This window comes from Carettochelys insculpta, chromosome 2 (genome assembly GCF_033958435.1).
Source record: "Carettochelys insculpta isolate YL-2023 chromosome 2, ASM3395843v1, whole genome shotgun sequence".
Lineage (NCBI taxonomy): Eukaryota > Metazoa > Chordata > Testudines > Carettochelyidae > Carettochelys > Carettochelys insculpta.
Window position 1 is genome coordinate 270,226,467 of NC_134138.1, and position 22,116 is coordinate 270,248,582.

Sequence of the window (22,116 nt, forward strand, 5' to 3'; positions counted from 1 at the left end):
GGTCTGTCCCACGAAAGCTCACCTAATAAATTATTTTGCTAGTCTTCAAAGTGCTACTTGACTGCTTTTTGTTTGGACAGTATATAGACTAGCACGGCTCCCTCTCTGTTACTATTCAGCATATTAAGATTTACTCACAATATTACAGATTTTGTCAGAGCCCTTCTAAATTGCACAAATAAGAATGTGTGCAATTAACTTCCTATTACAAGCCTAATATTTCTCGAGATGCTCAAATATATTTTTTGTAAATGTCTGGATTTTTTAATATATATTTGAACAGTTTTTAAAAAGTGTTATAAAGCTTTGCCTGACGATATAAAACACACAGACCATTGTCAACTTTGAAAATGAATGCAAGGGAGCATGAGTCCTTTGTAGCATGTGCAAACCTCTGCTCTGGACAAGGGATTTTAGTGATGTCAACTGCTGAGGGGCTGGTACACTCTTTCAAATTATTTTAAATATTTGGTTAGAATAATCTCAAAAGATATACAATTTATTTTCATTAAGGAACTACAAAACTCACAATTCATGGAGCATTCAGTTAACGCTGATTTTTTGCACTGTGAATTGATACTGATTCCCTGTTGCTTTTGTGAATGATGTGCATTCTTTCTTGAATATTCTTCCTTTTTCCCAATGCTGTATTGGCCTTCCTCTCTAAATAATTAAATAGCTTTACAAAAAGTGATTACTGTTTCCTTCAAGAGGCCAAATGAGCTTCTACTTCAATAGAACACTAAGAAAATTCCCATGTATAATTTCAGGAGTGACTATAAAAATCAGAGATTTGGCACTGAAGTCATTAACATCTTGTAAGTCTATACAATCCTGCAATTTCAGCCTTTCTATCCTACCCATATATAAGGTCTTTTCAAAGTCAACCAAGAAAAAAATATTTCCAGATTCAGACTACTACTGAACTACTGTTTACAACATCAAATGCCTGGCAAATGAATATTTACTAGGATTAAAATAAGAGATTAATGTTTGTATAAAAATTTAATAACTAAAATTAGAAGTTCTGCAAAATTACTGACAATTGCTCTTGGTAAGAAAATGTATTAGTGCTTAGGGACTTTATAGAAAGCAAAATGCTTGATAATGCCTCAGATTTACTGAACATGAAAGGCGAACAATCTTATTTCTGAACCATTTTGAAACATTCATGTCTCCTTCTCTAATGCTACATCTTAAATGAACAATAAACACACCATGACAAATTTTTTTTAAAGCTCTTCAAAATTCTGTTTCTAAATGACTGACTCACCAGCAACAGCTATATAGCATCTGACTGCCTGTAATGGAAGCTGAATACTTAATGTTCTGACTACAGCAGAAATGGTGACTAACTTATTCACTTAACCCCATGACATTGGGAGCAATCTTTCCTGGACACAGAACAGAGTTCTTACTGGCACCAAGGATTTATTAATGTAATCTTCACGATCTCTTCTAGCAAAACTGTACACCCACCTCGCATAGAGAGGTCCTGAAATTCCATTCTCCACAGCTGTGATTCTTAGACCCAACTGCAGTGGAATTTACATTTCAGAAAACGAAGGTCAGTTCTTCAGGACAGCAAGTTCTACATAAGTTAAGTACTGTACCCTGCCAGAATATTTAGTTCCTGAAGTGACAGGCCTAAGATCATTCAGTTAGTATCTCGTTTCTCTAAGACAGGGCTTTCTCTTGCAACGAGAAGCATTTATTACTTTTATCAAAATTCATCCTATCCTGCTTGTCCCATCACAACAGAAAATAATTGTAGGAACTGGAAAATGGAATAGCTCCCAAAGGACACAGTGTATTTGTGGTCTCTGGAGAAACAGAAATTACACAACAGGTTTATCAGGAATGACAAAGTAGAGGAACTTTGAAAACTTTCTTGAAGCAATGTATAGCAGTGGAGATGATGGAAAAGGCTCCTTTCAAAGTCTATCAATTAGGAAAAAATCTAATAAGGAAATCATCTAACAAGGCCCCTTTTTCTATGAAGAGATGTCTACACTGAATCAAGAAAATGATCCAATTGCCAGAACATTCATAGATGACTTGTACGACTAATTAATACATTAAGAAGACTATTCTATTGGGTTCACTAGCATTCATACGATCAGGTAGCAAAGATCAATTGAGAGTATTTACCTTAAATGAACTGTGCACTAATGTCTCATCTAAATCTATGACCACACATTTCTTCCCATAGTCTGATACTGTCAGTTCTGGCAGGAGGTATTTAGCAGGAGGCTAAAAGGAAAAAAAAAGTACAATAAAAATGTAAATTTCTGCACATTAACCAGAGATACATACTCCCAGCACCACTCACTATCAGTTAGCAACAGGAAATCATAACTATGTAAGTTGTACCATTGAACAGTATTTTTTGCGCCAGTTTACAACACACAGCTAGCAACAAAAGATCCCATGCAATACACAAATGGTTTTCTGTATTTTTATTTCTTGAATGAATATCAAACACTTTGGAGATGAATTTAAGCAATACAAATAAAGGCAGCAAAACAATCTGGGTCGCTAAAACTAGTGGTGGAAATCGGACACAATCAGTAGCACTTACCTACTCTACTTGTCTAGTTTCCCATACCTCAGAATATGAGCTAGATAATTGCATCCTATCTTCTCCATTTCAGAGTCCAAAGCAGCAATTGGAAGCATAAAGTTCCGGCCACAGTGTGCAAGGATGACTGTGCAACTTACATAAACCAATGCTTCCACTTGCCACAATGAATGCTAAGATGAAGTAACTGAATGGCAAGCCCCAATTCTGAAGCCAAATGAGTACAGTGATGCTCATTTCCAGAATGGGGTACTAAACTACATCCAAACCACTTGCTAATAGTGTTTTGCATGTATTACAGAGCCACAAGAATAAAAATGCAATGAATGAAAGTTCCATAAATTTGGTTATGTTTTAGCCAGTACCATTCAAGAGGTGAAACTCAAAATATAATGGGGAGCTCCATAAACTTCCTCCTGCAGTGGTCTATAAATGATACAATATCTTGGGGTACACAGGCTCCAACTGGGGTAGGAAAAGGTTGCATAGGCACAGTATAATAGGGCTCCAAGGTTCTATGGTGGGGTCAGCAACCAGAAGAACCATTTTTTTTTATTCGATAAAAAACTCAGTAATTCAAGAACCACAATGCATGTGAATATAAGGCAGTACTCAACAAATAACATTAAACCATACTTTTTTAAACCCCTATTTCAAGAACAGCACACACTCATGTATTAAAGGGTGACTTATCCAATGTTTTGAGATCACATATAGTTTGCTATTTAGATATGAGTTGTTCATTGTGTGGCTTTTAGCTGTTCACTGAAATATTTTTTACTTTGCAATTATAGCACTGGGAGGCACAAATAAGTCCTTAGAGAGCCACACGCGGGTCCTGAGTTGCAGATTGCAGACCCCCTTTCTACAGCCATACAAATGAAGTCAATAATGGAACTTTAGGTCCATCTTAACGAAATACAGTAAACCTTTGATTTAACAGACCTTGGGAGTCAATGGACTTCAGAAATAATGGATGTTGTCCTCCAGTCCTCCCCTCCCCCCTCTCAGACCAAATAAATGCTGGTGACTCACCTGAGGCAACGGAGCAGCTGAGGCCACTGGTGCCGCTGCTGCTGAAGCCTCCACACGCTCCTCCCACCAGAGGTGGGCCATGTGTGGAGGCAGGCTGCATGTGTTGACATGCTGTGTGAGACTGGGATGCTGTGCGCATCTATTTCATCCACGTGCACCTAACCACATTGCATGATACAGATTGTCTCTTCTGCAGAAGTTTGGTTTCAAAGTAAGTTTGTTCTTGTGACAGATTTCACATAAAAAGTGAATAAAATAAGCAAACATGGCCTCTGAAGACAGTGGTGAAAAAGAGTAAACTTGAGTGTTAAGCAAAAGCTTGAGTTAATCAGAAGCCGGAGCCTGGTGTTTTGGTTGCCCGCTTATGTGAAGAACATGGTGTAAAGAAACAGTATCTGATATTCACAAGAGCAACTAAAAGCTTAAGTAGTTTGCATTAAGATATATTGTTGATTCTTCATCAAGTGGGTCAACAGTTAGTAGCAGGAAGCATATGAAAGTGGTACAGGATAACAACCTTGAGGATGCTGCGTATAAGTGGTTCATACAGCAGCACACATGCAGTGTAAATGTGCATGGTATTGAATTTTGCTCTGGTGCGGATATAATAGCAAATCACATGAAAGTAAATTTTAAAGCTACAGATGGATGGCTTTGGCATTTCTGTAAACACATGGCATAGTGAACAAGAGGACTTTTGATGACTCTTTAAGTGCACCAACAGAGGAGACTGAGTCATTTAGAAAAAAAATTAAATTAACCCAGTAAGAAAGAAAGCCTGATTTTATCTCAGATTTGGAATGCTGATGAGACTGGTTTGTTTTGGTGGTTGCTCCTGGAAAACATGCAGGCCTACAAACATGAAAACTCTACACCAGAACGTGAGGTAAGTAAAGAAAGGATCTCAGCATTACTCTCTGCCAATGCGGATGGCTTACATCGACTGAAACCTGTTGTTGTTGGTAAATCACACTGACCACGAATCTTAAAAGATATCATGAGAGAGTGTCCAGTGAAATATTACAACTCTGTGAAAGCATGGTTTAATGTGGAAATATTTAGTAACTGGTTCTTTAGTCATTTCACTCCTGAGGTTTGCAGGCACCGGACAGAGGTCCTAAAGATTGCTTCACAGAAAGTTAAGGCTATCCTAATTTCATATTATAATGCTCCTGCACATCCAAATGTAGATAAGGTGTGCAGTAGTGATGGCAGTATCAAGCATTTGGTTCTGCCACCTACTACCACCTCACTTACCCCGCCAATGGAGCAGAGAATCATTGTTACTTGCAAGAGATTATACTGCAAGAAATTCCTAAATGAGGTAATGGTTGTGTTGGAAGATGACAGAGACAGAGAGACATACAAGAGGACAATGAACTTTGCAGAACCTTAGAAATTACAGCTTGAAGTCTGCAATCTTCAACTTTGCTGCTGCATGGAAGGCAGTGAAATATCAACTTTGGCTTACATCTGGAAGAAACTTTCACATGATATTGATTCTGATTTGGACTTTGAGATCAGTGATTACCATCGTACCATTCTGAAAGCTGGAGAAAAAGATGTAAGAAAGGATGATGTTCTGGGGTGGTTAGAGGAGGATGAAGGCGATCCTGGGTACCAGGTGTTGAATGAAGGGGAGATTGCCAACGTCCTTGATGCCGCAAAGGAAGACGAGGAGGAGAAAAAGGAACAGTTACCAAATTAAAACTCTGTTGAAGAGATTACTTGCATGGCATTATTAATTACACTGGGTCAGCATTTGACCCTGAAGTGCAGTCTTGTCTTATGCGCACTTTCGTACATTAAGGAAAATTATAATAAGGAAGCAGCACCAGCATAAGACTCAATTAAAGCTTACCACATTCTTCAAGCTTGTTGCCACTCCTCCCAAGTCTCCCTCACCTCACCCTAGTAGCACATGTAACTATAACTGGAAGACTGAGTAGAACTAAGGCTCTGTTTTTGTTACATTCTTTGTGATACACGTCACACCTCTGCTCTTAGTGCTGTCTACACTGGGGCTTTTAATGCACTGGTGTAGCTACATCAGTATCGCTGCTCAATAGCCAACCTGTTGTGTAGATGTGGTACACTGGGATAAGCATGACTGCAAAGTGAGGGATAAGTTGCACTGGTTATTGGAGTAGCTGTCCTGGTGGCTGAAACTCCCAATGTAACACCTTGTACTTGGAGACCTGGGCTGAGTTTTAGGCTCTGCCACAGATTCCTTGTGTGACCTTGGGCAAGCCACTTAGCGTCTCACTTCGGCATCTGTAAAATGGGCATAATACTTCCTTTTTTCCACTGCCTTTATTTTGTTTGTTTGGACTGAAGCTTTTAAGGGCAGAAAGGGTCTGTCTTATGTATTTCAAAAAGTGCCAATGAGTTAGCAAGTGGGAGACACTGTTTTGGGTCGTGTTGTGCATGGTTGTGGAGGAAGTGTGGGGCTGATGCACCAAGGGACCATGGCTGTCTCCTCCATGCCATCTGCAAACTCAGCTCCCTAGTACACCTTGCAAGGTGCCTACAGTCCTGCAGATTCGGCTTTAATGGACACACTTCCCTCCATTAGTCTGTTAAATCAAGAGTTTATTGAAATGTTTTAAGGTGTCAGACTTACAGACCTGTGAAGTCACTATATTGCACACAAGTGTAGGATGGCTATCTGTTATGAAATTACATCTTTGCGCACTATAAGAACAAAAAAGCAGTCATATAGCACTTTAAAGACTAACGAAATAATGTATTAAGTGATGAGCTTTCGTGGGACAGACCCACTTCTTCAGAACATCAATAATGTCAAGGACTTCAGCAATCTCCCCTTCATTCAACACCTGGTACCCAGGATTGCCTTTATCCTCCTCTAACCACCCCAGATCATCATCCTCTGTTACATCTCTTTCTCCAGCTTTCAGAACAGTAAGATGGTAACCACTGATCTCAAAGTCCAAATCAGAATCAATATCATATGAAAGTTTCTTCCAGCCATTAGCCAAAGTTGATATTTCACTGCCTTCCATGCAGCAGCAAAATTGAAGATTGCAGACTTCAAGCTATAACTTCTGAGGTTCTGCAAAGTTCTGAAGAAGTAGGTCTGTCCCACGGAAGCTCATCATCTAATAAATTATTCTGTAAAGTCTTTGAAGTGCTACATGACTGCTTTTTCGTTTTGACAGAATACAGACTAACACAGCTATTTCTCTGTCACTATAAGGACATCATCAGAGAGGTAGCCGTGTTAGTCTGTACCTTCGAGAACAACAAGAAGTCCTGTGACACCTTATAGACTAACAGATATTTTGGAACATAAGCTTTTGTGGGCAAAGACCCGCTTCAGTCTTCTTGTTGTTCTACAAGAACAACAGTAATCTTTACCAATCATTGCTTTATTTCTGATGTTTGCCACAGTGACAACGTATTTCCCATCATTTTTAATATATTGATAACCACTAACTGGAAACATGAAAACTAAAATTTTATTTCTAACCACATTTTATGTATATTAGAACATCTCTCATTTATGTAGGAAAAAAGTTCCCAAACTCACAAAGAATCCACATTGACTATATCAATGTACAAATGAAAATAACTCCCAGGCTAGGCTACGCAATTTGAAGTCATGAAGTCAAATACTTAAGTGCAACTCTGTAAGAAGCCCAAATTGGTTAAATGTTCACAAATTCTCCCCAGTAAGTTTTAGTTTTATTTCATTGTTTTCTTAAAAGAAATGCTGTTAAGATTTAAATACTAGGGGCTGTGCTGCTGGTCACTATATTGGCCAACCCCCCTCTCTTGCTAAGAGGTCAGGGAATCATGTGGCCAGCCCTGGCCTTTCTGGGGGAGGGAGGAATTGGGGAGCCGTGCAGCCATCCTGGGCTTCCCAGGGAGTCAGAGAGCCACGCAGACAACCCTGCTATGTGAGTGAAGGTGCCCTGGTGGAGTAGCACAGCTCTTATCAGCCTACAAAGCCCTGCCCAAGGCTCTGTGTATGAATGTCTGTCTGACACTACTCACTCCCCACATCCCAGTCTGGACAGCAGGAAGTGGCTCCCCTTTCAACAGCAGCAGTGGAGCTTGACTCTGAGCAATGCCTTCTCTCCCCAGCAGATGAGACGGGAGGGCCTGCTCAGAGCTGAGCTCTGGCTGCTGCTAATCCACAGGAGCTGCATCCCTCCTGCCACGACGGGCACGGGACTCATCTGGGAGGGGAGAAGATGCGCTCAGAGCCACACTCCCACTGCCGCTACTACCTCCTCCTACCTGCGCGTCAGGCAGCATGAAGTGGCTCCCCTGGTCAGCAGTGGAAGCTACAGCTTGGCCACATGCAGTGCCATCCCTCCCCAGCAGAGAAAACGGGAGGACCTGCTCAGAGCCAAGCTCTGGCTGCTGCTACTGATGGGAGCCACATCCTGCTGCCCGGTCAGGGAGTCAGTAGCGGCAGATGGAGCTTGCCTCTAAGAGGCACCTTCCCTCCTGCCATGGCCTGGCGGCAGGGACACCAACTGGTCCCAGCTCCTCCCCTTGACTGCAGTCAGAGGAGGCCCAGCTCCATCTCACCTCCCTTACCGCCCCACCAGAGCTGCCTACAGCAACCTCCCCCAAGTGGCAGACAGACCAATTGTGTGATGACATCATTGTGCTGCCCAGGAGGAAAAAAATATTTACACGCATACACCATAATATTCATCTACATTATGTATCCTGGGTAAGATTTTCAGAAGTGCTCAGTGTTGATCTAACTCTAATTTTCTGGAAGTCAGTGGCAGTTTCTTGACAAATCAGAACTGAAACCCACTTAAGCCACAAATCTCTTATTTTCTTTTTAGTTCTATTTGATCCTCATATTAGTGCTGAGTGAAACGGAGAAAAAGCACTATATTGCAGTTAATAAGTTCTGCATAATATACTGGCTGTCAGACTGGCTGTTACACATCAGATTTGATTCAATACCCAAACACAATGGGCTGAGTTAAAGGTATTGTATAATGGATACACCTACAGACTAGGCCAGAACCCAAGGTTAATAGGCACTGTACAAACACAGCTTACCATCTAAAAAGACAAGACTGTGAAGGAGAAGTATTAGCCCCATTTTACAATGGAGAAACTCAGATTCAGTATCTTAGCTACAAGACCATTATACCTCTCAAGGTAGCACATCTGTTCATTTTAAGGCATGTTCAAATTTGTTTTTCTTTAACAGTAGCACAATTTGTATAAGCAGTTCAAAGTGCATGATGATAACATCAGCTACATAGCAATTTTTTCTGCTACATGAAGAGTGTCTTTATTGTTTAAAGGATCCAAAGGCAGAAATAAGATGTAAGTGCATGATACCATCAAGTGTTCCATTATACATGAAAACAGGACCTATTTTTTAAAATAAACACTAATGCCGTGTCTACACTACAAAAATAATTTCAAAGTTGCTTACTTCGAAGTGCAAATTCGAAGTGAGTAACTTTGAAGCTTAGTGTCTACACACACCCTACTTCAAAGTTTAAGTTCGAAGTAGGGCACTACTCCATTCCCGGGAATGGAGGAAGGACTTTGAAGTGAACTTCAAAGTAAGGGAAAAATGTGTGTAGACTCTCTGCTGGCTACTTTGATGTCGTGCTTAACTTCAAAGTTAGTTCCTACTGCAGACCCACCCTAAGAAACCACCAGGAAAAAAAGTCACAAAAAGAATGCACTGCGTGTTCACTGTGTGTCAAAATTAAACATCTTAGGAAAATATATGTTAATTGCATTCCCTGACCCCTAGTAATGAGCAGTACTAAATGAATATATTATGCAGGTGGAATCTCAAACTGCTGAGAACTACTGCAGACTAAAAACAAACCAGGAATTGTTATAAAGACTGACATTACTATGTACGGTGCATTAATGGCATGCAAAAAAAAAAAATCCAGGGCAAGACTTGCTGTACTATCACGCAGAATCAATGATTGTTCCCTGGCAGCTGATTAAACCAAACCCAGGAAGGGAACAACCAACTCTGAGAACATTACAAGACTCAAGGGCCTGAGACTGAAAGAGGCTAACTGCCTTTGACTCTGGGCCAAGTAGTATTGTATTCCCTTGTCTTTCCATTTGAAACTCTGCTTTCACTAAGCAGCAGTAATGAGTGGAACAAGTGTATTTTCATTCTTCTGTCCCCATTCAGTATATTCACATACCTGTTACTCTGTTACTATTCGCATACCTGGTTAACATCCAGAACTCTTCTGCTACTTGGAGTTTTGCCTTAACTCAAGAAACACTACACACAAACCTGTGACTAAGCTTTCTCAAAGCTGGACTTTATCTAGGGTTTTCCTTGCAGGGGCCACTAACTCAGCCCCGAGTCTCCTCATAAGAGAAGGACTCCAGACTCTCTTGTTCCTGGGGTTCCTGTTAGCTGGAGTCAACTTGCTACACTGAGGTAGCGGTAGACATGCTGCATCTTCATACAGACTGCCAGCATCTGAGTGTATGGTGACTCAACAAAAGCATTACATTCTCAGGGTGCTAGGACGTGCCATTCAGATTGCCGTCACATGACAGGATTTAATCTGATCCAGCCAGAAAAGTAGAATTCCCAAAGAAACACCAAGCTAAACACTAAACTTTCTCAACAATTTTCATGTCTGAAAAAGCAGAGGAAACAAGCAATGGGTTTTTGGTTCCTAATTCATTAGTTTTTCATGTGCAATGCCATTCCTGATATTTAGCACATGAAGGCTCTTCTCGCCTGCAGACAAGGGTCCCTCTAAAATGAGAGCTTGGGGAGGCTGCCCAGCAAAAATTCAGGTGCCACTCAGCAGATCAACAGAGTGGCACGTGTTTCTTTTGGTCGTGCATATCTCCACACGCCTTAGTGTACCACATTTATTTCAGGATATGTTAGAGGTCTATAAAATCATGACAGGTATGGAAAAAGTGAATAAAAAAAGTTATTTACTTGTTCACAGAAGAATTGGGGTCACCAAATGAAATGAACAGTTGGCAGCAAACAAACAAAAAGTATTTCTTCACACAGTGCACAATCAACCGGTGGAACTTCTTGCCAGAGGATGTTGTGAAGACCACGATTTTAATAGGGTTCAAAAGAGAACTAGATAAATTCATGGAGGACAGGTCCATTAATGGCTATTAGCCGGGACGGGCAGGAATGGTGTCCTTAGACTGTTGTTCAGAGGCTGGAAATGAATGATGAGAGAGGGATCCCTTGACGATTAACTGCTTTGTTAATTTCTTTTGGGGCATCTGGCATTGGTCTGTGTTGGAAGACAGGATAGTGGGCGAGACGGACTTTTGGACTGACTCAGTATGGCTGTTCTTACATTCACTGCCTCCAGAGCCAAAGGGATGTGGAAAATATGAATTATGAAGAAAAAGGTTTCACAATTCATATGGATATTAAATATCCTGAGAAGAATTTAGTGTCAGGGTGACACCAGCTGGTTTAAGGAACATAAGGGATGCGCGTATCTGAGATTAATTCATTTATGCCTCCCAACTGGAGCACTTTCTACCTAATTGTAACACAGCCTGTATCAATAAAAGGACTAGGGAACATGAATTTCTGTAGTATGTGTGTCAATTTTCCAATACACCTAAATGCAGACAGCTGAACAAATGTCCTAGAAAGTCATGAATAGTAGATATTTCATCATAGTTAGTCAATGAAAGTAAATTCTTGATGATGATTAAAATGAGATCTCAACCTCTTTATCAATTTTCTTTTTTAAAAACAAGGTTTTCAGTAATTAAAGTGTAACAAACAGTGGCCACTATTAATAAGTCAACAATGGCTCACACCTCACTACACAGCAGGATCTGAAATACTGCAGTATTTCACCAGACCAGAGTAGAAAAATAACAGTGTGAACACTGTGGATCAAATGTCAAGTTTTTAAATTATAGGCACCATAAAAGTACTTGCTGAGTCTTTTGTTCCATAAAGATGAAAACTTTCAAAATTTCTAAAGGCACAATATCTACCGTAATATGCATAAACTAGTCACCATTAGGGCTTATGCATTCATCTCACGTTTCCATGCTATTAATTAGCATACCAGACTTAAAAAAACGATTCAAAAATGCCTCAAATACTACATTCTCTGCCAGAATAAGCAGGCATTCTGATTTTCTGTTTGACATATCAACAAACGGCAAGAAACCATTTTTCAAGAATACACTATACAAAGCTAAACCTTAGCCTCTAGAAAACAAAGTTAAAAGTGAAATTTGTGGCATTTACATCTTGTTAATGCTAAGAGTTGTAAGAAAGACTCTAGAATAGCAGTTTCTAACCTTTGCATACCTCTCTTTCTGAATTCAAGGGTAACCGAAGATCCACCCTGCCCCTTCCCAATGGGCCCACCCCTTCCTCATAAGACAACCCTATATACTCCATGTCCCCTCCTTCCTTCACTCACTTTTACTACCTTGGGGCAGGACACAGGGTGCAGGAGGCATTGCAGAGGACTGGCTCTGAGGTGTCATGTGGGGAGCGTGTCACAGCTCGTGCAGGTCCTTGGGATACAGGAAAGGGTTCAGTGTGCAGGAGTAGGTATGGGATGCTGGCTCTGAGAAGGGGTTCAGCGCTGGGGCAGTTGTTTGGGGAACAGCAGGGCTAGATGGATCATCAGGAGGATGGGGATGAGGTGCTGGCTCTGAGAAGAGGTTCAGGGCTGGGGCAGGAAAAGGTACTGAATATTGTCTCTGTGAAGAGGCTCAGGGCTGGAGCTTGGGCTTATGTTCCCTCTAATTTTTTTCATCCCCATGGGCAGATTAAATTTTGTTGTGTATGCTGAGGCATGTGCAGATATGTAACATCAGTACAAACACGCTGCCAGCTGTGGGCGCTCTGCTAATCATCTGGGTGGCATGTGAATCTTTCCTGGCTGGCCGCGCAAACACACATCTTATAGGGAACACTGCTTAGGGTGCTGAAGGTTCAGGGTGCAAGAGAAAGTATGAGTGCTGGCTCTGGGAAGGGGCTCAGGGCTGGAGCTTGGGGTGCAGAAGACAACACAGGTTGTTTATCAGAGTTCAGGATGCAGGAGAGGGTATGGGTGCGGGCTCAGGGCTGGGGCTTGGAGTACAAGAGAGGGTGATGGATGCTGGCTCTGGAAAGTGGTTTGATGCTGGGACTTGGGGTGATGGTTCTGAGTAGGGGATCAGGGCTGGGGCTTGGGGTGCAAAAGAAGAGATGGGGTGCTTGTTCTGAAAGGGGGGTTGCGGTTGAGGTGCAGGAGGTGGTTTGCGGGGGTAGACAGATCATCACTTTGACCCAGTATGGCCATTCATATAATACTTTTAAAATACATGGAATGTTGTTACAAGAAGGAGGGTGTTAACCTTTGAAGACAGGAGAAAAAGCAACGGGCTTAAATTGCAGCAAAGAAGTTTTAGACTATAAAAATCTTCCTGTCAGGGTACTTAAACACTGCAACAAATTGCCCAGGGAGACTGTGAGATCTCGATTATTGGAAATTTTAAAGAACCGGTCAGATAAACACCTGCCAGCAATGGTCTAGATATTATACAGTCCGTTTCTTGAGCACAAGGGACTGAACTAGATGACCTTTTGAGGTCCTTTTCAGTTCTACATTTTTATTTGCCCTTCCACCTGATCTATGGTGACGTCTCTCTCTTCTATTCATTCTCCCTGCAGTTTACACGGTGCGTAGTCTTGTTAGTGCAGTTACACAACATGTGTGAACAAAGGATATATATTACAAATGACATTTGAAAAATGACCTCAAATTTGTATTGAGCTCACTGCCAATAAAACCAATTTCTGCTGAAATGTGTGCCATCAGTTCAAAGAAACCTGTGAACAAACCAAAACGTTTCTGCTATGAAGTTAAAGCATTAATTTAGCCCAAACGTAAAGAAAAAAAAAGTAAAGGCAGAAAATGAAAATCACGTGCTCTGTGCATAAGATTTCACTTGCATGGGGATTTGGAAATAGTATTTTCTGAGCTATTCACTTTCTAAACAATTTTGGGATTCTGTGTGAATGGAAGAAATGAATATAGCAGGGCACGATCCATAGTCTATGCAGACTGAAGGATGCCTACCTACCTGAATTTGAAGTTTAAACAACTACATAACCCATGCTGTACACTCACCTATGTTTTCACTCAAAGGAGACTACAGACAACCGCTGAAATCACTAAGTTTCTGCTTTAGAAAGTAAGACACAAGATGAATCAAGTCAAGAGAAATCCAAGAAAGCTAGGATATTCTGAAAGGCAGTTTCTGCTGTAACTGCTTTTTATGATGACACCTTTAATGTAGCTGTGATACAAGGATATATCAGGATTCTATTTCACCTGGAAATTTTACCTACGTCAAACTGACTTTTAGGAAAAAAAAGCTCTTCTTTGTTTATTCACAGCATTATCAAAAATGACTAATATCTAGTTTACAAATTAGAAAAAAATGAATTACTTTATATTGCTGCTTCAAACACACCAATCCTGTAAATTCAAATGTAATATTACACATCAGAGAGAAAAATAAAACTGATTTGCTGTAACTGCTTTTTATTTATTTGTAATGTAACAGTAGGCTCTTTTACAGGTGCTAATGAAAACTTAAAATCTGACAGATGTGTGATCTCAGACAGACAGACATGCCTTTTGGTGCTAAGGAGAAAATCTGCAATTTTGCACTGCTCTGTGTGTTGAAATAAAACATACATCACAGAGGTAAATTGTTTTTGACACTTAAAACCAAAATACGTTGATGTTTCACTGGTGGTATGGACGTGTTCAAAAAGCAACTGGAAATTTTCACAGAACGGATGATCTCTCACCAGGTCACTATATTTGTGTATATGCACTCAAAAATGAACGGATTTGCAGCTTTCATATATAGGGACTTGTGTAATTTCGTAGGGCTCTGATTCTTTACAAAAATCTGGGAAAATTAAAAATTATTAAAAAATCTAATATTAAACAAACACTCAAAGTAGTATATAAAAGTTAAACACAAAATTAAGGTTGCTTAAGTAATTTTGGTTTTGTATCTTCATGGCACACATTAGGGTGCAACGTTTAGCGACGTACATAATCACATACTATTTCACCCAAAAGGTACCCTCCTCATCAGGGCCATCCCTACTGGTGCCCTATGTAGTCCAGAACTGGCACTTCTTTCCCTTCCCTCCAGAACGGCTGCTCTTTACTGGGGGTGGGGGGAGAGGCCTGAAGTGTTATGGGAAAGGGGTTGCCAACTCTTTCGGCTCACACACCATTTACTGCAGTGGCGTCTGGTTCAGGAAAGTTGGCAATGCAGAAGCAAGGTTGGGACACAGGAGCAGCAGGTGCCAGTGCAGCCTACTGGAGAGAAGGGGCAAGTCCCATTTCTCTCCAGCTGCCCACAGCATGGCTGTCCTCTGGCCCCAGACACACCATTTAGTGAGTGGGGCTGGATGCTTAGCCCTGACGGGGTGTCTAGGGAATGGGGGCCTCCAGAGCCCCTGGGGTAGTGGCTGGAAGCTGTGAGAGCCCCAGAGCTGAGCCTCCAGGTGGAGAAGGGAGGGCAGTAAGGAAGGGTGACTGGGCAGCTGAAGCCCACAGGCAGCATGTAGATGCACAGGGCATCAAAATTTGCGGCTGTTCAGTGTTCCAAATTTCATGGCATCCTATGTGGCTGTGCTCTTTGTGTATGGGTAGGGACAGCCCTGTTCCTCATTCAGACACCAATCCAGCAAGCATGTGCTTTAGACCCATTGACTTCCATGGGTTTTAAACAGAGGCTTGCATGCTTTACTGACTGAACCTGATAATTTCAGTGCTGAGGATGGATGGTGCATTAACAGTACAAAAAGGAGCATAAAAACCTTGACCCTGACCCTTTATATGTAGTCATTATGATTCAGTCTTTATTGACATGATTACTTACTGGTATTGTGATGGTAAGTTCAGTAATGTTTGAGAATCCTGATACAATAGTAGGGGACCTCATAGAAAAGTTCTTCCCTTGGAGCAGTGGTTATGCATTGTGCAGCATAAGAGGAATGCTGCACCTAAATCATAAGAATATTGAAGAGCTGCACCATATACAGAACACCATCCACACAAAGCATCCAATTTAAACTTCATTTAAATCTGCTATTTCCTTAAAATTTGGAGAATAAAGCTTTGGAATTTCTCATTCACAAGGACAGTCTTCTTACCAGGTAAACCAACAGCTGTTGAATACTGACTGACAGTGCACAGTTTTACAAGCCTCCAATACAGTATGTCTTTGGAAGGATGTTTAATTTCTCATAAAAAGGGTTTGCTGTTCCTGTTAAGATGTTTATATTTGGAATGAGTGTACTTGAATGAGTTCGTAACAGTCAACAGCCAAGTCTTACTGCATTCCTCTGTGATGGGCAGTGCTGTGGTTACATTTTAGTGATAGCAAAATCTCATCTAAAACAGTTAGTGCTTTATTCCATCGAAGCTGGATGCCATGGTTTGACACAGTGAGACAGCTGAAAGTACTCATTTCTGGCTGTAGTGGTTGTCAGTGCTGTTAAAAATGATAAAAACTGAAGTTGGAAAGGATGGGAAAACAAGATAGTAATCAAGTAGTGAACACTGAACACCATTAAATTGGTATTTCCACGTTTCTAGTGATACATGCCTTTTGCAGCTAGCTTTGATGATCTAAAAAATATCAAGCTTTAAAACTGTCACTGGTCTTTCTATGCAATGTTTTTTTGGCCTTGGTCCAGGACTACCAAATCAGTCCTGGAACAAGTAGAATTTCCAGTAGTTTCTCAGCTCCAAGGTAAGCTGGTGATTGAGAGAAGAGATGTCTGAATAAAATGTTATTAAGCTGCAGCATTAAAGGGTCCAAAAAGATATTGGTTTCAATTTTAAGTGTTAAGGTGCTGAGGTACAAAAGAAAAATAGGGGAATCGTCAGAAATATTCAGCTCTTCAGGGATTCATGACAATGGCAGGAGAGGGAATATATTAGTTTCCCCACAGACTTACACGGGCATTGCTTAGCTGTGGCAATGAATCTCAATAATGTACTGGAAATGATGAAGGGGCAATGGCACATACAGCCCTGAAAAATATATCTGCAATTCTAAAAATAACTATATTCCATATTAGATGCAACATAAGAACTATTAACTCTTTGGCAAAAAAAAATTAAGTCCAAACAACTTTTAAAATATCTAATTCAAGAGTGTCAAATATTTTATTTGATTTTGAATAACTCCAAACTGACAACTTTTATTCCAAGTTTGAATCAGGTGGTATAGCGCAGAAAACTATGGTCTATAACAAAACTATCTTTTTAAACAACCACAGTAATATGACTGGGGTTGCTGTAATACTCTTGAGTAGCTTGCAGTAAGGGTATATTTACACTAGGAAATCAGGTTGAATTTGTTAAGGTTGATTTTCTAGCACCCAATTTTGAAGTCCAAGGTGCATGTCCACACTGGTACATAAATTCGACAGAGTGTGTCCCCATTAGTGTTGCCAGGTTCAACTTTGTCAGCAATGCACTGTGGGTACCTATTTCACAGTTCCTGCTGCTCTGTTGAATTGTGGGTTTCTGTCCCAGTATGTGATAGGACAAAAATGTGCAGTGGGACACTCCACAGGGGGATGCTGTCAGCCTCCCATAGGGCACTTATCTCCTTCCCTCTCTTTGGGAAGCAACAGCAAAAAGGATTTTTACACCTTTTTCATTACAAAACTAGGATGAAACCTGTGCAGCTTAAAATAGTTGTGGCAAATATTATGAGCGCTTCATGCATTGTACTGCGGTATATGCAGAGCCTATGTAGCCATGGGAGTGATGAAGACTTTGAGGAGGCCATGAACTTACACAAAAGGGAGACACTAGACAGGAAGAACTGGGAGATGCTGACTGCACTCAATGTTCTATGCCCAGTGGAGCGCCAGTTCTGATGCTGTGAATTGAGCTCAGACTGGTGGGACTGCATTGTTTTGCAGGTATGGGACAAATCAGCAGAGGCTACAAAACTTCCACATGCATGAAGCCACTTCCATGGAACTTTGTGAATTGCTTTCCCCTGCTCTGAAGCACTGTGATACCAAAATGAGATCTGTTCCAACAGTTTGGAAGTATGTGGTAATAGCTCTGCGGAAGCTTGCACCACTGCACAGCTAATGGTCAGTCAGCAATCAATTTGGAGCAGGCATATCTACTGTGCGGGCTGTCATCATCCAGGTAGAAAGAAAATCAATACCCTTCTTCTGTGACAGACAGGCTACGTCTACACGTGCACCCAAATTCGAAATAGTTTATTTCGATGTTGCGACATCGAAATAGGCTATTTCGATGAATAACGTCTACACGTCCTCCAGGGCTGGCAACGTCGATGTTCAACTTCGACGTTGCTCAGCCCAACATCGAAATAGGCACAGCGAGGGAACGTCTACACGCCAAAGTAGCACACATCGAAATAAGGGAGCCAGGCACAGCTGCAGACAGGGTCACGGGGCGGACTCAACAGCAAGCCGCTCCCTTAAAGGGCCCCTCCCAGACACACTTTCATTAAACAGTGCAAGATACACAGAGCCAACAACTAGTTGCAGACCCTGTATATGCAGCACGGACCCCCAGCTGCAGCAGCAGCAGCCAGAAGCCCTGGGCTAAGGGCTGCTGCCCACGGTGACCACAGAGCCCCGCAAGGGCTGGAGAGAGAGTATCTCTCAACCCCCCAGCTGATGGCCGCCATGGAGGACCCCGCTATTTCGATGTTGCGGGACGCGGATCGTCTACACGTCCCTACTTCGATGTTGAACGTCGAAGTAGGGCGCTATTCCCATCCGCTCATGGGGTTAGCGACTTCGACGTCTCGCCGCCTAACGTCGATTTCAACTTCGAAATAGCGCCCAACACGTGTAGACGTGACGGGCGCTATTTCGAAGTTACTGCCGCTACTTCGAAGTAGCGTGCACGTGTAGACGCAGCCACAGTGATTCCGGGATATGTGCAGGACACTGTAGGTGATATTGCAGTGATGGAGTTCCCTAACTGCAGCAGGGTGACAGATGGAACTCATATCCCTAACTTTGTGCCAGACCACCTTGCCGCTGAGTATATAAACTGCAAGGAGTACTTCTTCGTGGTGTTCAGGCATTTTTGGATCACAAGGGCTGTTTTACCAACATCAACACGGGATAGTCAGGAAAGGCGCATGATGCATGCATCTTTAGGAACTCTGTTCTGCTCAGAAAGCTGCAGAATGGAACTTTCTTCCTAGACACGAAAATCACCATTGCTGACATGGAGATGCTAACAGTGATCCTGGTTGATCCAGTTTATCCCTTGCTTCATGAAGCCACACACAGGCAGCCTGGACCCCAGTAAGGAGCAGGTCAACTACAGGCTGATCAAGTGGTGGTAGAATATGCCTTTGGCCATTCAAAAGCCAGATTCAGGAGCCTCCTGACTTGGTTAGACCTTAATGAAGGCATCACTCCCCTTGTGGTGGCAGACTGCAGTGTGTTTCATAATTTATGTGAGAGCAAGGGGAAAATTTCATACCAGATTGGAGGGCTGAGGTAGATCACCCGACCAGTAATTATGAGCAGCCAAACACCAGGGCAATAAGGAGAGCATAGCAAGGGGCACGGCTAATCAGGGACAGTTTGCAAAATAGCTTTATGACTGACAAGACAGCAACGAGTCATGTCTGTTGCTCTTAAAGAAGTGCTCAATGAATGATGAGTGCACTTAACTGTTCCCTGTGCTCTATGAACATATCTTCCCATGTTCATTTTCTCACATGGATCTAAGTTAGTCCAACATCTGGGGGCAGAGGGGGATGCAAACAGTGGACATGCTGCTGAGTACACTGCAACAAAATGTAAATGAAGGCCAGACATTAAGGAGATACATTTACTGTAGATAAGTTTAACAGCATACAAAGGAATTTCATGAAAGAACCTCTGTGAAACCATAGAAAAGCATGCTCTGTACAGCAGGTACTACACAGAAATCTTAGGGGACTTGCTTGACATGATTCACTTCTAGACATGGTAAGGCACAGTTTGGAGACGTGCTTTCAAGCATGTGATTGCAAAAGCAGTTTTTGCAGTTGTGCATACTGCAAGCAGGTGTGTGAGAGGAGATCTAGAGGCTGTGTTGGTAGCTGTCACCATGTGCTTCTCCTGTTTTGCTGGGGCACTGAACCTTTCCCTTCCCTCAGGAGCATAGGGAAAGATGACGACGTGGGGGAGGTGGCAGGCATGGCAGCACTATTGGGGTTTTGCAGCTATAGCATTATGGTATACTTCTACTCCTCGCTCTGCTGGGACAATGGAGGTTGCCCTTACCTTAGCAGGCTGGGCAAGGGAGAGGGTGGTCTGGGCAAGGGGAAGCAGCTTGCGCTTTCCTACCAGCAGCTCTCTGGGCCATTATATATCCTGTCCTATGCCTCTGCTCTGCTGAGCAAGGAAAATATCCCTTCCTCTAGTAGCCTGGGGAATGGAGCTTGTGCCATTATATAATAGCTTAATGCTCCTTCCCTTGCTTCTTCCAGGTTGCAAAAAAAAGATATTAGTCACTCAGAATAATAAAAATTGATAAGGAATGAAAGCTGAGTCAGTTTGGACACAAGGCTGGTCGTTATGTTGTAATGATTTGAGTTGCCATGACTCCAGATTATTTGCTAGTGGCTTGGTGTGGAAAGATGTCCTATAGAGGAAGTCAGAATAAAGAAGGCCTCCCCTAAAACCTCATGAGCAGAATTAAAGTGTACTTGTCTGAGAGCTTTACGGAGATGTGCAAGGAGGATCAGCAGTCCGTCTTCAGATACACTAACAAGCTGTTCTTGGGGGGCCCAAACTGTGTAGGTACAACACCCACTATAGGTCACACCCAACTGCTTTAACCCACTTGTAGCATTATTAAAAATTAGAACTCACCAGAAATGCCCTACCCGCCATCAGGGTCAGGCTGCGAAACATTCTGAGAGGAGTGGATAAGATCCAATGTAACAAAAATTTTCTGGCTTTTGGTGAGATAAGCTGCTTCATTCACTTGCTGACCACTGTCATCCTCTTCCTCATCCATGTCTTCCTTGCTGTTGCCAGAGGCTTCCTGAGGAATCTCTTTGGAGGTATTCACAGACTGTTTGGTGACAGTGGTTGGGTTACTCCCTAGAATCCCATGCAGCTGCTCATAGATGTGGCTTGTTTGTGGTGATGACCCACAATGTCTGTCTGCTTCCTTTGTTTTATGGTACACCTGCCTGAGTACTTTTATTTTCACACAGCACTGCTGGGCATCTCTGGTGCACCTTTTTTCCTTCATAACCTGTGAAATCTTGGCGTATATATCTGTGTTTCTTTTGCTACTTTGTAGTTTTCCAAGCATAGATTCATCCCTCCTCACAGAAGTGAGATCCCAGATCTTCTGCATGCTCCATGCTGGAGCTCATCTGTGACTCTAGGAAGTCATTGCCAGATGTGCTGCTGCTATGTGCAACTTGCCCTGCTTGCCATACTGGCCAAACAGGAAATGACATTCAAATTTTCCTGGGCTGTTTCCTGTCCACTTGGAGAGCAGCGGAGCTGAAAGCGATGGCCAGTGTGGTAACATTTGAGCACTCCAGAACATATTACGGGTAGCCAAGAACATTGAATTTCATAGTGTTCCATCTGTATTACCCTAAGGTTGACCATGCAAGGTCGAATTTGGCATTATTCCTCTTGAAAAACCAGAGTACAAAAGTCAGCCTTACGAGGCCTTAAAGTTGACAGAATAAACCTTTTAGCATGAACTGATTCCTTATAAATTCAACCTAAATTATCTAAATTTGAAATAATCTCCTAGTGCAGACCAAGCCTAAGAAAATTAAAACCTCATTTTACAGGTTCTAACCTCCAACACATCAGCTTACGTAATTGAGGCATACAGAAATAGAAGAAACTTGATTAAGTTTTCTACTTTTATCCCCAGCCAAGATGCATGATTCATTGGGTCATAACCTTGACCATTTAGTATCAAGTTGTCTTTTGTCCCCAATATGACTATTAAATAACTTCAGTTTATTGACTTTTGAATACCTCTTTATAAGTTTTCCAAGTGAGAAAAGTCAGAGTTAAGTTACTTGATGGATAGATGAGGATGACAGCTTTACAAAGCTGGACTGCCCTTTTGTTCCTATTAATTAGTTTTATCTGTATACCTTATATGCACAGTTAGGGTAATTTACCTCATAACTTTATAGATTAGAAAACAAAATGTCTTGTAACATGCAACACTGAATAGATCCAGTCAATTCCAACATAACATAAAGTGAACCAAAAGCAAAAACTATGAAAATTGTTAAAATAAAAGGGATAAAAATACATACACTTGGGATGGGAATGACCTGCATCTGGTCACCCTGGGGAAAAAAAAAAAAAATCACCGTAAGGGCTTTTCAAAGGGTAGGACAGAAAGATCTGACTGAGGCTTTAAGCATAACTTGCAACCATTTTAACAAAAAAGTACTCAGGAACTCAACGA

General features: G+C 41.8%; 1 protein-coding gene across 3 annotated transcripts in view; it reads right to left on the reverse strand.

Moving 5' to 3' along the window:
- The window catches only part of CTDSPL (CTD small phosphatase like), a 133,855-nt gene that overhangs the window by 20,992 nt on the left and 90,747 nt on the right, over window positions 1-22,116 (reverse strand). The window contains exons 3-4 of one of the 3 annotated variants that reach the window (XM_074985167.1): window positions 21,962-21,994; window positions 2,152-2,253 (exon numbers count right to left, since the gene is read on the reverse strand). In XM_074985167.1, the coding sequence (XP_074841268.1) occupies window positions 2,152-2,253; window positions 21,962-21,994 (135 nt within the window). Of the gene's footprint in view, window positions 1-2,151; window positions 2,254-19,340; window positions 19,869-21,961; window positions 21,995-22,116 lie in introns of those variants that run through there. The other 2 variants (XM_074985169.1, XM_074985168.1) reach the window with 2 other exon arrangements.